Here is a 15,984-nt window from a genome sequence, read left to right on the forward strand (position 1 = left end):
TATTATGATTTTTTTTTAGATTGGCCTTGGCATTGCAAGCATATGATCTTTAATAACATTTTAAAATGTATTAATTTTACAATTAAATTATAGTGGAACATTTTATGCATGTTTGACCTCAAAGCAAATGAGATCACATTTTGAAGTCTCTTTCCCCTTGTTTGGCTGCTGCTGTGACTGAATTTTGAGTGAAGGGGATGAGTACTGTCGTGTAAAATGCTTTCAAGTTTTAGGAGGATGAGTTTTGTGTACAGGTTGGTGGCTGATTCTTGATCTAATTATCCTTCCCGCCGTCTTAATCAAGCGCTGAAGCTTGACTTGGTCTTGCATTCGCATGTTTCCAAATACGCATATCAGACCAAAGGACAGCACACTCTGCAGGACAGATTTATATAACATTTGTAAGACCTGGCGGTTCAGTTTGCGTTAAAAAAATGTCTTTATCTTTGCAAAGGCACAGTCATTGAATTTGAGCTGTGGACTGTGCTTTATATTAATTATATGTTGCCTACAGTATGTGTGTATTCTTAAATGTTTATAGAATCAAAAAGGAAAGCTGTGTGTGTGTGGACTGATGAGTGAGGCCTACTGATATGGCTATGCTCAGAGGGAGGACTCTGTATATTTCTCAGAGAGAAAGGGAAAGAGAGAGAGAGAGAGAGAGAGAGAGAGAGAGAGAGAGAGAGAGAGAGAGAGAGAGAGAGATAAGTAAGCCTTCTCTCCTCCATACCCACCCTCCTATGTGCTCCGGGATTTTTACGTCACATGTGCTCCTTTCTGTTGCCATAGCAACTTATTTCCCTAAACCCCTTATTTTTTTTCTCTCCCTGCTCTTCTCTGGTAGGTCCACAATGGTTGTACATCCAGCATCTTGCAGCACAATGGTTGCAAGACGGTGAACGGGGAGTGATTCAGCATTGCAATCTCGATTTCTACGGTATTCTTCATCCATCGCTGGCTTTTTTTTTCTAGTTATCTCCATCTTCACGTTTATTATTCTGCGCGTGTAAGGTCGTTAAATGTCTCCCGTCGGAATGTTTTGAACTGTCACCGGACTAGGATCGTCGTCAGCTGGCACGGAATGGTAGGTCTGCTCGGTGTGGTGCGGTGGAACAGTGATGTTAATGCAGCGGGAACTGCTGAAGGGTGGGGTGATGAATGTTGATTTGCTGCGAAGGTTAAGCAATGCTTTCCGCTTTGGAACGCGAAAGCGACAATAACAAACTTTTTGATTAGACTCTTTTGTCCAGTGTAGCTATATTATAAAAAGGTGGGTAGTAGTGTGATGGAAGTGATAAAATGCGTTGATTTGATAGGATATCGTTTTGATGCAGGACAAAATGTTGTTGGCCATTAGTGCATATATATATATACGCTTGACGTGTTTTTTTCCCGCCGTCGATGGTCCAGCCTATGCATGCACCGACATTCGTTTTTTATCATCACTAGGCTGGTGTGTTATTATGTATCAGCCAGTGAGAACAAAATAGCAACAATGTTGCAACATCAATGAATATGGCCATACAGGAATGAATGGTAGTCTATTATTTAGAGTTTATAAGGCTATTTCAGCCACATTATTTTTTTCGTGGTTTGACCTCAGCATCTATATTCAATATTATTTTGACAACCTTGTTAGATAATACACCGTGCCAGATTGAAGTCACTTCACCGGTCCTTATAATTTGGCCATTCATTACGGCGCACTGATAGAATGCACCATATCCAACCGTCATGCATGTACTTGACATAGGAAACACTGGCGCAAATAATTATACTTATTGACATGGCCGCTTTAGATCTGTTCTAGACCTAAAATGAAGTTGAAGTTTATTTTATGAACTTGAACGGTTGAACCATTCAGCCAGGGCTTTATACATAAATAGGCTTTAGACATTACCATTTATTCCAACCCCCTCTCAGATGTCATTTGCACCTTGTGCAATAGCCTATGCGTGGGCAATGGACTCTCATCTCCTGTAAAATGCCTTTGCATCAATCCATCTCAATTATAAAGTGCACATTTACTAATTTGTATTGAAGAGTAATTGATTAATTTCGAAAGATCATGAATGAATGGACCACCTGGCATATTATTGCACGGTGATGATGAGATGTGTCAAGGCAGTGCCTTACTGAATATGAAAAGTCTTTAGAAAGATTGGAGACTGTGAAAAACAAAAATGCCTCTATTTGGGAGAAGAGCTGTAGTCATCATAATGCAGCACCAAGAGATTGAATACATTGTTGACACAGGTCATCTTGGTTTCACCTGCTTTGTTTTTATTTGTGGCTCTTGGCATATCAGATCTTACACAACAAATGTCAGTGTATCAAAGAAGAGATAATACTGGAACTGCAGTAGGTCACTGATGGAATGGTGCAATATGCTCACTCAATGACGAAAATAAGAACATCATTTACAAAAAAGAATGTGTTGTTTTTTTGTAAATTTCACACCTCAAGAGGCATGAGAGATGGCTCGTACAGACTGCAAATATTTCTTTGATAAATTGTTGTGAAATTGTTTGGAAACATAATCTAAAAAGGCATGGGTTTGAAACAATGAGTTCAGGCTAATATAATCTAGTTTGGGGATATCATAACTTCCTGTACTGGCATCAATGTCTGGACGGCATCCTTCAGTCATGTTCTGGAAATATAAGAGGATGCTGAGATGGGAATGAAGTCTCAGGATCAGGCCTACCAGTACAAATAGCAGCCCGAAGAATATGAAACTTGAAGATCATAAACTATCAGGGATAAACGGGAGAACCAGCACCAAATAATCAATACCGCTCCCACCAGTGTTACATATCTGAATGATAAACACATTTATCAAAGCATCGCCATTCACCTGATCATCTATTATTAATTATTCCTCTCCAGTTTGTAGGTGCCTGTCTGTCTGTCTATCTTTCTGTCTGTCTCTCTCTCTGTCTCTCTCTCTCTCTCTCGCTGTCTCTTTCTCTCTCTCTCTGTCTGTCTGTCTGTCTGTCTGTCTGTCTGTCTGTCTGTCTGTCTGTCTGCCTGTATGTCTGTCTGTCTGTCTGTCTGTCTGTCTCCCTCTGCCTGTCTCTCTGCCTGCCTGTCTCTCTGTCCTTCTGTCTCTCTGTCTGTGTGTCTGTCTCCCTCTGCCTGTCTCTCTGCCTGCCTGTCTCTCTGTCTGTCTCTCTCTCTGTCTCTCTGTCCTTCTGTCTCTCTGTCTGTGTGTCTGTCTCCCTCTGCCTGTCTCTCTGCCTGCCTGTCTCTCTGTCTGTCTCTCTCTGTCTCTCTGTCCTTCTGTCTCTCTGTCTGTGTGTCTGTCTCCCTCTGCCTGTCTCTCTGCCTGCCTGTCTCTCTGTCTGTCTCTCTCTCTATCTCTGTCTCTCTCTCTCTCTCTGTCTCTCTCTCTATCTCTGTCTCTCTGTCTCTCTGCCCCGCCATATGATGGATGATGCCATTTGTCCTTCATTATGGCGACTAGGTGCTCATTACCAGGGATATAATGAAGTATCATGGGAGTAGTGGCGTAGTGAAGCCTGAGGCAAGAAGCCAATGCCCAAACTAAGTATGGCCTGGCAGGCTGGCATCCTCCACTGGGCTCCAGTGAGTCAGATCGTATCATCAGAGATAATACTATTCACGGTCACCTCACTGAGGAATTAGAGATGGAGGGCAAACTCCTCAGCCAACGATGGGCCCATTCAAACAGAGAGAGAGAGAGAGAGAGAGAGAGAGAGAGAGGTTTCCTGCTAAACGTTATGTCTGTTCTGACATTGTTCTAAGAATCGATTCTGGTCAGACATGTCTTTGCATTGATCATCAATACTTGAATATCATGTCACATCATAGAGGAGGGAAGTGTCTATCAAGGTTACAGGGAGTACTGAAAAACTATTATTTGCTGCGACAATTCAGCTAGTCAAATTTATCAGCATCAAGTAAACAAGTCTGAACTGGAGAGGGATTTCACAGTTTCAGTGAAATGTTTTCATAATGAAATAGGGTTCTAGAAAACATCCCAAGCTGTTGTTACTAGACAGGATGTAGACAGGATGTAGACAGGATGCCATCTTAGCTCTCATTACTATACTGGAGAGGGACTTTTCAGTGATGTGTTTTCTTTATGAAATAGGCCAGGTTGACGCCCTCCTAGGTAACATCCCAAGCTGTTGTTAGGCAGGATACCATCCCTTCCATCCCAGCTAGCTCCCTGGATCTGGTCTGAATACTGCAGCTAGCTCCCTGGATCTGGTCTGAATACTGCAGCTAACTCCCTGGATCTGGTCTGAATACTGCAGCTAACTCCCTGGATCTGGTCTGAATACTGCAGCTAACTCCCTGGATCTGGTCTGAATACTGCAGCTAGCTCCCTGGATCTGGTCTGAATACTGCAGCTAGCTCCCTGGATCTGGTCTGAATACTGCAGCTAACTCCCTGGATCTGGTCTGAATACTGCAGCTAGCTCCCTGAATCTGGTCTGAATACTGCAGCTAACTCCCTGGATCTGGTCTGAATACTGCAGCTAACTCCCTGGATCTGGTCTGAATACTGCAGCTAGCTCCCTGGATCTGGTCTGAATACTGCAGCTAATTCCCTGGATCTGGTCTGAATACTGCAGCTAGCTCCCTGGATCTGGTCTGAATACTGCAGCTAGCTCCCTGGATCTGGTCTGAATACTGCAGCTAGCTCCCTGGATCTGGTCTGAATACTGCAGCTAGCTCCCTGGATCTGGTCTGAATACTGCAGCTAATTCCCTGGATCTGGTCTGAATACTGCAGCTAACTCCCTGGATCTGGTCTGAATACTGCAGCTAGCTCCCTGGATCTGGTCTGAATACTGCAGCTAACTCCCTGGATCTGGTCTGAATACTGCAGCTAACTCCCTGGATCTGGTCTGAATACTGCAGATAACTCCCTGGATCTGGTCTGAATACTGCAGCTAGCTCCCTGGATCTGGTCTGAATACTGCAGCTAACTCCCTTGATCTGGTCTGAATACTGCAGCTAGCTCCCTGGATCTGGTCTGAATACTGCAGCTAACTCCCTGGATCTGGTCTGAATACTGCAGCTAGCTCCCTGGATCTGGTCTGAATACTGCAGCTAGCTCCCTGGATCTGGTCTGAATACTGCAGCTAGCTCCCTGGATCTGGTCTGAATACTGCAGCTAGCTCCCTGGATCTGGTCTGAATACTGCAGTTAATTCCCTGGATCTGGTCTGAATACTGCAGCTAGCTCCCTGGATCTGGTCTGAATACTGCAGCTAGCTCCCTGGATCTGGTCTGAATACTGCAGCTAGCTCCCTGGATCTGGTCTGAATACTGCAGCTAGCTCCCTGGATCTGGTCTGAATACTGCAGCTAATTCCCTGGATCTGGTCTGAATACTGCAGCTAGCTCCCTGGATCTGGTCTGAATACTGCAGCTAACTCCCTGGATAAGGTCTGAATACTGCAGCTAACTCCCTGGATCTGGTCTGAATACTGCAGCTAGCTCCCTGGATCTGGTCTGAATACTGCAGCTTGCATAACACTGGCTGCTGATGTGGGTGATGCCATACCACTGGATCCTGATGTGGGTGATGTCATACCACTGGATCCTGATGTGGGTGATGTCATACCACTGGATCCTGTTGTAGGTGATGTCATACCACTGTATCCTGATGTGGGTGATGTCATACCACTGAATCCTGATGTAGGTGATGTCATACCACTGGATCCTGATGCGGGTGATGTCATACCACTGGATCCTGATGCGGGTGAGGTAAAGTCTTCGTGCCCTGGCTGACACACTGTGCTTTCATCTGTTTTCTTGTGGCTATGAGATCTAAGTTATCTCTTCTGCAGGATGCGTTATCACCACTAAAGTTATTTCTCACATTTATTCAGTTTGCCGTATTTAGAGTTAAACTCTTAAGCCTTTGTAATAACATTGTAATTAAAGTAGCAACATTGCTGTTACATAATACTTTGGTAATATCTCTGTAATTGCATAGCAATGGAGTTCAGAGACAACTTGTGCCATACATGTCCCCACCACAATACACTAAGGATAGCCACGGTCTGTCTGTTGACAACCCTAGCAGTAGGATAGCCACGGTCTGTCTGTTGACAACCCTAGCAGTAGGATAGCCACGGTCTGTCTGTTGACAAACCTAGCAGTACGCCCTGGCCAGCAGAGAGCTACAGTTAGTCGGTTACATAAATTAATTTGATGGAAATTAAGTTGTGGGTTTTTCAGTTGTCTCTATACACCCTCCCACCCAGCTGACTGAGCCTTAGCCAGCTAGCCATACGGTTGTAGTTTGCATCCCAAATGGCGCCCTATTCCCTATGTAGTGCACTACTTTTGACCAGGGACTATAGTGCACTATGTAGGGAATAGGGTGCTGTTTGGGATGAAGCTGAAGTCTCTGCCCAGTCCCTCCCCATGATAAGCAGAAGCATAGCTCAGTTGGTAGAGCATGGCGCTTGCAACGCCAGGGTTGTGGGTTCGTTTCCCACGGGGGGGCCAGTATGAACATTTATGCACTCACTAAAACTGTAAGTCGCTCTGGATAAGAGCGTCTGCTAAAATGACTAAAATGTAATGGGAGCTAACTACTTCAGGGGTCAAACAGCAAAACGCATTCAGGGGTCAAACAGCAAAACGCATTCAGGGGTCAAACAGCAAAACGCATTCAGGGGTTAAACAGCAAAATGCATTCAGGGGTCAAACAGCAAAACCCATTCAGTGGTCAAACAGCAAAACGCATTCAGGGGTCAAACAGCAAAACGCATTCAGGGGTCAAACAGCAAAACCCATTCAGGGGTCAAACAGCAAAATGCATTCAGGGGTCAAACAGCAAAACGCATTCAGGGGTCAAACAGCAAAACGCATTCAGGGGTCAAACAGCAAAACGCATTCAGGGGTCAAACAGCAAAACTAATTCAACGGTCAAACAGCAAAACGCATTCAGGGGTCAAACAGCAAAACTAATTCAGGGGTCAAACAGCAAAACGCATTCAGGGGTCAAACAGCAAAACGCATTCAGGGGTCAAACAGCAAAACGCATTCAGGGGTCAAACAGCAAAACGCATTCAGGGGTCAAACAGCAAGGCAGGGGCATCATCCAGACTGAAAGCTACAAAGAACTGGTCTTGATGTGCACCACCATCCGCATGATATAATTACATTAAAGCAAGTGGCACATAAGAACCGCATGATCAGCAGTAAAAAGATAGGGTTTTTGATCACAGACTGTGTACAGAACTGTGTAGGGAGGGATCTGCTTGTTCACTGAAGGGCTCAACATCCACAGTCAGGCCTCGGCGTCCAGCTTGATTATGTTTCAGGCTGATTAAGAATGTGCTAAAGGAGGGAAGAGAGAGAGAGAGAGAGAGAGAGAGAGAGAGAGAGAGAGAGAGAGAGAGAGAGAGGGAGGGAGGGAGGGAGGGAGGGAGGGAGGGAGGGAGAGAGCAAGGGAGAGAGCGAGGGAGGGAGAGTGAGGGAAATGAGGGAGGGAGGGAGGGAGGGAGAGAGAGAGAGGGAGGGAGAGTGAGGGAAATAGGGATGGGAGGGAGAGAGCGAGAGAGAGTGCTAGAAGACAGAGAGATAGAGTGAAGTGCGTGTGTCTGTGAATATCATAAAACGTATTCAAGCTGTGTTTTTACAATGTTTACCTCTTCAAGGCCTTTGAATTGTGCCGTACCTTTTCAAACAATGGAGGATAGTTGGTGAGCTGGGACAGTTCAGAACAGTAGCAGCAATATAATAGGTCTCAATTGACTGTTTCCTGTGTTTGAATTACGGTTTAATATTTTCCAGAGAATATACCAATTTTCCTTCCCGAGAAAATTGCAAGTAATGACCAGGCTTTCCGGTATTCCCGTTCAAACCAGAAGTGGTATTTAAAAGAATATAATACCAGCGAATAGTGCTGAGCGATTAGTACGTTTTGAGGGCGGTTTGGTTTCGGTTCAATTATTAAAAAATAATCACGGTTTTTGATTTCGGTTTTGATTATTTTTTAAACATTAAATGCATATGCATTATGTGGGTTGAATGCTGTAACAACACAGAATAAAACAGTTAATACAAGTCCCATGGTGGTAGTGACTGCCCATTACTGCTTATCACTTAACCCTCCTGTAGCTCAGTTGGTAGAGCATGGCGCTTGCAACGCCAGGGTTGTGGGTTCGTTTTCCACGGGGGGCCAGTATGAAAAATTTATGCAATCACTAACTGTAAATCGCTCTGGATAAGAGCGTCTGCTAAATGACGTAAATGTAATTAACCATCATTTATTCACTTTACTTTCATAAAATATTTCAGTTGTGTATATAACATTTATTTTATTTGATGACTTTATTATTTCATTCCAAGTCATCATCTCATCTCTATAGAGCTGCTGTCTGACTAAATCACTATTTTAGTAGTTCTTCAAAGTAAATAAGGCATACTTTTATGACTTTTATGATAATGTATTTTCAGGTAGAGATACCTCTCGAAACAACAGCTGCTCTCTATATCCCCTCACGATCACGCATTCTTCGCCCTTGTTTAGCAGTCGTAAAAGAAACACAGACCGGACAAGTAGATGCGCAATGGATTATGGTCCTTGTAGTTAATGACCACGTTTCTTTGCGCTAAACTATGTAGGATATTGGCCTGTTGGAAACTACAACTCCCTAATACATCGCACAGTTCAGGCTGGATCTGATTTATCTCGAGAGAAACTGTGCGATGTGCACATTGAGCTCACAGAAAAATGGAATTCAAATAATTCACCTGACATCAGTCAATTAGTTGTTTAAAAAACGAAAAGTAACCAAAATGTAGGTTAATTGCTCAGCACTCACTACCAGCAAAAAAAATAGGACAATATTATACCACTGTAAATCGATAAATATTCACATGAATCTAACGGTTTCTTGTTGTATTTGCTGCAATTTAATCAACTCAAAGTTCTCTCAGAGTCACCACACTATTTCGTTGATGTAGCCTAGTTTTAACAGGCCTAAGAAGCACTGTTGACCGACTGGTCTAATATTTATTAGTTCGGTTATTACAGTCTAGTGAAATTCCATTTGTTTTAGCCTGAAAGATGCAGCGTGGTCCTTTTCTCTCCCTTTACACCTGGCTATCGGGGGAATCTGTTTTTATCTTAGCTTACTGTGGTGGTTTTGTTAGAAGGAATCTTTGCTAAATCAAACAGATAAGTTGTTAGCGGAGATTCAGCACCATGAATAGCGCTGCGGTTGATCATTTGCCCGCAAATCTAAAGCCGCCGTGAGTCATGTGCCACTCTAAGTTAGGCTATATTTGATGTACTTATTGCATTTGTTATCATTCGTTAGCATTCGTTAGCCTAAAAATCAATGGTAGGCCTATTTCTAGCAATAAAGTAAATGATCATCTCTTTATTTAGTCACAGCATATAAGAAATTATACGTGAGCCTTTTGGCTACACAAACGGATATAATATATAATAAATTAATAAAATATATAATAAAATATAATACTATATAAAATTAAATAAACAAGTCATTATTCTTTTCCATTTGTACTTTTATTCAAGACAGAAAAACTAATAAATATTTTCATAAAACTTGCTTGTTCAATTCGAGGTTCATTAAAAGACACCCGATTATCATGTAATTTTTCAAGATGAAAAACAGACTTGGTCAGAAACAATAGAGGTCTAGAAGCGTAGGAAATGAGAATTGATCATACAACCATCCTCCATGGACTGGATACAGGATAAGAGAGAGAACAAAGGTATTTAATTCCATTTATAACTGGTGAAGGTGTGACCTTTCAACCCAAAACCAACCACCACTGACCAATCAAACGATAACGAGTTTACATTAACCTAAACACTCCCAGGCCCAATCGCCACAGGGTGTGTCAGCATTTAAAGGCTTGTGTGGGAGATGAGACCTACTGTATGTAAATAAGACTTCCTGAGAATTCCTGAGAGGACAATAAATCCTCTTTGAGAGTAATTTAGAGTTCACCCTGTACAGATACACGTTACCACAGAGATCATACATCCATATAGATAGCATCAGAGTTACCCTCTGTGAACAAGTTTCAGAAAGATACCAAACATGGATACTATCTCATTATTCTATCACTCATTCAACAGTCAGTCCTCTGGATACTGTAACAGAGAGATACATGTTGTCCCCTCAGAGGGGGAGGGGCTGACTAGTCCTTGTGTTCCTGGACCATTTGCCGTGCAGCTCCAGGTAATAATAATAATAATAATATGCCATTTAGCAGACGCTTTTATCCAAAGCATGCATACATTTTTTGTGTATGGGTGGTCCCGGGGATCGAACCCACTACCTTGGCGTTACAAGCGCCGTGCTCTACCAGCTGAGCTACAGAGGTGACAGAGAACACATACGTTAGGGCCGAGTCTACACCTGTACAGTTTCAGCATTAACAATGCGTGCCGTGCGCTTTCATTTATGGTGACTTTGTGGAAGTTAACACGGTAGGCACAACAACGCACACACACACACACACACACACACACACACACACACACACACACACACACACACACACACACACACACACACACACACACACACACACACACACACACACACACACACACCAACTCACACAGCACACACACACAGCACACACACACACACACAGCGCACACACACACACACACACACAGACACACACACACTCACACAGCACACACACACAGCACACACACACTCACACAGCACACACACACAGCACACACACACACACACACACACACAGACACACACACACTCACACACACACACACACACACAGCACACACACACACACAGCGCACACACACACACTCACACACACACACACCCTGAGCGTTGATTATTGATCAAGCAGATAGCAGAGCAGAGAAGACTGCAGAGAAGACAGATTGTTATTCTGCATATAATTTAACGGTTCCATTTCATGTCACACTGTTCATATAAATACTTTATTATAATTTACCGGTTTCTCGCAATTATCTATCCCGGTAAATCTCTGCAATCCAGTTCACGTCATTCAACCCTAGTTTGAATGTCTCCCCTGGCTGCATAAAAAAATTGCCAACATAAACATGATGGCAAATATGATACAGATGAATTGGTTTCAGTTGAAGAACTACATATTGTATTGTGGCAAGGTGACGGTCGTGTACCTTTTTCTCCATGGTTAGTGGTGAAGGAGGTATCTTATGTGGCTGCCCTATCTGAAGGTAATGATAGCCCTTCTTCCCCATAACCTACACTACCTCCCCAGAGTCCAGATGGAGGGAGAGGAGGCTGCGTTGCACAGGGATGGAGGGATGGAGGGAGGGATGGAGGGATAGAGGGATGGAGGGATGGAGGAATGGATGGAGGGAGGGAGGGAGGGAGGGAGGAATGGATGGAGGGAGGGAGGGAGGGATGGAGGGATGGAGGGATGGAGGAATGGATGGAGGGAGGGAGGGAGGGATGGAGGGATGGAGGGATGGAGGGATGGAGGAGGGATGGAGGGAGGGAGGGAGGGATGGAGGGAGGGAGGGAGGGAGGGAGGGAGGGAGGAGGGAGGGAGGGAGGGAGGGAGGGAGGGAGGGAGGGAGGAAGGAGGGAGGGAGGGAGGGATGGAGGGAGGGAGGGAGGGAGGGAGGGAGGGAGGGATGGGTGAATGCAGCAGGAGGAGCTGCTGAATGAAGCAGTCGCAATGGAACACAGAGGGAGGGGTGGGGAAAGGAGGGAGGAGGGAGGGCAGGAATGAGGAATCACAGGCTCTCTGCAGCAGTATTGTAGATGGAGAGAGAGAGAGCTAAAGAGACAGAAAGGAAGAGAGAGAGAAAGAGAGAGAGAGAGAGAGAGAGAGAGAGAAGGAGAGGAGAGAAACACTGACATATTCATGTTATGTGTGTAAACTGCCTTAAAGGCGGTCTCACATTTACATTTTAGTCATTTAGCAGACGCTCTTATCCAGAGCGACTTACAGTTAGTGAATACATATCTTTTTATACTGGCCCCCCGTGGGAATCGAACCCACAACCCTGGCGTTGCAAACGCCATGCTCTATCAACTGAGCTACATCCCTGCCGGCCATTCCCTCCCCTACCCTGGACGACGCTGGGCCAATTGTGCGCCGCCCATGAGTCTCCCGGTCGCGGCCGGCTGCGACAGAGCCTGGATTCGAACCAGGATCTCTAGTGGCACAGTTAGCACTGCGATGCAGTGCCTTAGACCACTGCGCCACTCAGGAGCTCCTGTGTGAAGTAGGAGAATAACAGGAGAATAACCAGAGAATAACAGGAGAATACCAGGAGAATATCATGATAATAACAGGAGAATATCATGATAATAACAGGAGAATATCAGGAGAATATCATGATAATAACAGGAGAATATCAGGAGAATATCATGATAATAACAGGAGAATATCAGGAGAATATCATGATAATAACAGGAGAATATCAGGAGAATATCATGATAATAACAGGAGAATAACAGGAGAATATCATGATAATAACAGGAGAATATCAGGAGAATAACAGGAGAATATCATGATAATAACAGGAGAATAACAGGAGAATATCATTATAATAACAGGAGAATAACAGGAGAATACCAGGAGAATATCATGATAATACCAGGAGAATATCAGGAGAATAACAGGAGAATGTCAGGAATTATACCACAATAGTATCAACAACATCTAAGAGCTGAATTACACTACAATAGTATCAACAGCATCTAAGAGCTGAATTACACTACAATAGTATCAACAGCATCTAAGAGCTGAATTACACTACAATAGTATCAACAGCATCTAAGAGCTGAATTACACTACAATAGTATCAACAGCATCTAAGAGCTGAATTACATTATACAATATAAAAGATAAGTTAGTAAAACATAATCAACAACAACAACAACACGTTCACATTCAGAAGTAGCCTAGTGCACCCACTTCCTGCTCAATTAGAACAGGGAGACCAAGCGGAAGAATCTCATCCGAGCTGGTCAGATCAGGTTTTGGAGAGCTGTCTATGGATGGGGTGTGGAGGGGAGCCGGTCCAGCAGGTCTGAGGAAAGGGAGGATGCAGGCCTTGGGGGAAGCAGTGCTGGGGGGCTTGGCAGAGGATGCTGTTTTCTCAGACATTTGGAGATGGTACAGGACCTTGGGTTATATCTTGTGGTTGGGTTAGATCTCCTCCTGCAGTCCACTGAATTCCACGTTCAAGTGACGTTTTTACGTATGACAAGTAGTGCCGTTGTCTGTCTATGACATATGTTATAATGTCTTGTGTATCGGTTATAAAGGTTTTATAAATGCATTCATAAGGGGTCTACAGTCAAATGTTACCCTTATGTTCTATAACTGGCACTCAATAAGGGAAGCACATGAGTGGAACAGCAGGACAGGACACTTTAATGGGATATCCAGGAAAATAAAATAAAATAAAAAGGAACACTCAGTATCTGATCTGATCTGATCTCTTCTGATCTGATCTGATCTCTTCTGATCTGATCTGATCTGATCTCTTCTGATCTGATCTCATCTGATCTCGTCTGATCTGATCTGATCTCTTCTGATCTGATCTGATCTCTTCTCATCTGATCTCTTCTGATCTGATCTCGTCTGATCTGATCTGATCTCTTCTGATCTGATCTGATCTCTTCTCATCTGATCTCTTCTGATCTGATCTGTTCTGATCTCTTCTGATCTGATCTCTTCTGATCTCATCTTATCTGATCTCATCTGATCTGATCTGATCATTTATTTTCAGGACATACAAACAGGCTTAGGTTTGGGCATAGGACGCCTTCATCAGAGCCTTGGGTAGGAAACGGTTGGTTTGTTCTTATTTCAGCAAAGGTGCTCATTGTAAAATCCCTTAGTGGCCATAGGCGAGCTGCGGGGGTGTGTGCGAGTGTCCTCCAAGATCAAATAAGAAGCATATTAGTCACTCATAGAGGCAGTTGATGTAGACATTTCTACCTGTAGAGGAGGATCTGTTCAGAGACATATTGGGTGCGTCCCAAATGGGCAGCCTTTTCCCTTTATAGTGCTTTACATTCGACAGGGCTCTGGTCGAAAGCAGTACACTACAGGCAATAGGGTGCCATTCGGGATGCGGCCAATACGTCTCTGAACAGATCCTCCTCTACAGGTAGAAATGTCTACATCAACTGCGGCCGTTGGGTCAGAGCCAGTAGTCTGGGTGTGGAGGCATGATGATGAATTCACTGTTCTCTTTATGACTGGGAACACCACAGTCGTTTACCTCATATGTCTTCTTCCATATCTGGGATCTGCCCCGGTCACTAGACGCTATAACTATTATCACTCACACGGTTGGATTTAACGGTTGGATTTCATGGCAAGGATAAGATAGGATGGACAGAGAAATATCTCGAGTTGATTCAGGCCTTATAAAGAAGCACTGCAGCCGTAGAATCTTGCCCAGCTGCCCAGCCACTGTAGGAATGGACAGAGAAATATCTCGAGTTGATTCAGGTCAATGAAAGAGCGCAACTTCAGCCACTGTGAGTTGTGTCCCGAGGGGCTGTGTAACCAAGGGGACCTCTTCCAAGTCTCTCTACGAGGACCTGCTCTGAATGTCAACCTCCTGAGCCACAACACTCTTTCGTCCTCGTCCTCAACCCCACAGAACAGAAACCCTGAGCTTAACGGTGAATGTTCCTCTCTCTCTCTCCGTTTTCCAGAGGCTTCATTCAATAACATTAATAGCAGCTCCTTTATCTTTTTTTGGCTTCATTCTCACTTGGTTTAGTTTCTGTTCAAGATTGGCTGTCTCAACAGTGAACTCCCACCTGAACTCACTTGTAATAGTAACAAGAAGAATACAATTACTTTATTGTCGGAGAGGGAAAAATGAATGTAGCCTTTCTACTTTAAAATCAAGGAGGTCTCCTCTGTGAAATCTAGCAGGTGTTATGTGTGTGTGTGTGTGACTATGTAATCGACTCGTATCCTCAGGGTAAAGGTTTGTAAAGGTATTTCAGGTCACCGGGTTCTCAGGGTTTAGGATAAAGGGTTTCTGCTGTCTGTGTAGAATAGACCAACCTATAATCTGTAACAGTTTACCCTGATAGTATTCTGATGAGAGAATTAAAGATTACATCACGTGTGTGTGGTGTGGGTGTGCGTGTGTGACCCAAACGGTCACCTTGAACCCCCATCCACTGCTGTTCTGTTGGGAGGATTGGGATTTTGTTGGAATGTAATGGTGTTTGTTAGATGGAGGATTGGGATGTTGTTGTGTAATGTAATGGTGTTTGTTAGATGGAGGATTGGGATGTTGTTGTGGAATGTAATTGTGTTTGTTAGATGGAGGATTGGGATGTTGTTGTGTAATGTAATGGTGTTTGTTAGATGGAGGATTGGGATGTTGTTGGAATGTAATTGTGTTTGTTAGATGGAGGATTGGGATGTTGTTGTGTAATGTAATGGTGTTTGTTAGATGGAGGATTGGGATGTTGTTGTGTAATGTAATGGTGTTTGTTAGATGGAGGATTGGGATGTTGTTGTGTAATGTAATGGTGTTTGTTAGATGGAGGATTGGGATGTTGTTGTGTAATGTAATGGTGTTTGTTAGATGCATTATAGAGTAGCAATATGATCACATTAGATTAAGAGGAGGCTTTTTGATCATATAATACTCTGGTGGTGGTGCAGATTGTGATGCAGGCCCTCTCTAATCCCATCTAACATCTAACCCTTTGAGGTATTCCCTATGGATTATATTATCCATAGGGAATACAAAGTATATTGAAAGCAGGTGCTTCCACACAGGTCTGAATCCTGAGTTAATTAAGCAATTAACATCCCATCATGCTTAGGGTCACGTATAAAAATGCCCAGGTGCCCATTATTTTGGCTACCATGGCTAGAAGAGAGTTTAGTGACTTTGATAGAGGGGTCTGAAAGGAGCATAGGGGGTTTAAAGTGTGTGTGTGTGTGTGTGTGTGTGTGTGTGTGTGTGTGTGTGTGTGTGTGT

The 15,984-nt window shown here is 43.7% G+C and overlaps 1 protein-coding gene across 9 annotated transcripts in view; it reads left to right on the top strand.

Moving 5' to 3' along the window:
- The first annotated feature begins 774 nt into the window (after positions 1–774).
- mapk10 (mitogen-activated protein kinase 10) overlaps positions 775–15,984 on the top strand; it is a 129,464-nt gene continuing 114,254 nt past the window's right edge. For 3 of the 9 annotated variants that reach the window (XM_041885348.2, XM_041885349.2, XM_041885350.2), the window contains exon 1: positions 779–1,084. In XM_041885348.2, the coding sequence (XP_041741282.1) occupies positions 1,082–1,084 (3 nt within the window). In that variant the 5' untranslated portion in view covers positions 779–1,081. Of the gene's footprint in view, positions 1,085–15,984 lie in introns of all 9 variants that reach the window. The other 6 variants (XM_041885345.2, XM_041885346.2, XM_041885341.2 and 3 more) reach the window with 4 other exon arrangements.

The sequence above is a fragment of the Coregonus clupeaformis genome, chromosome 9 (genome assembly GCF_020615455.1).
Source record: "Coregonus clupeaformis isolate EN_2021a chromosome 9, ASM2061545v1, whole genome shotgun sequence".
In the NCBI taxonomy this organism is placed as follows: Eukaryota; Metazoa; Chordata; class Actinopteri; order Salmoniformes; family Salmonidae; genus Coregonus; species Coregonus clupeaformis.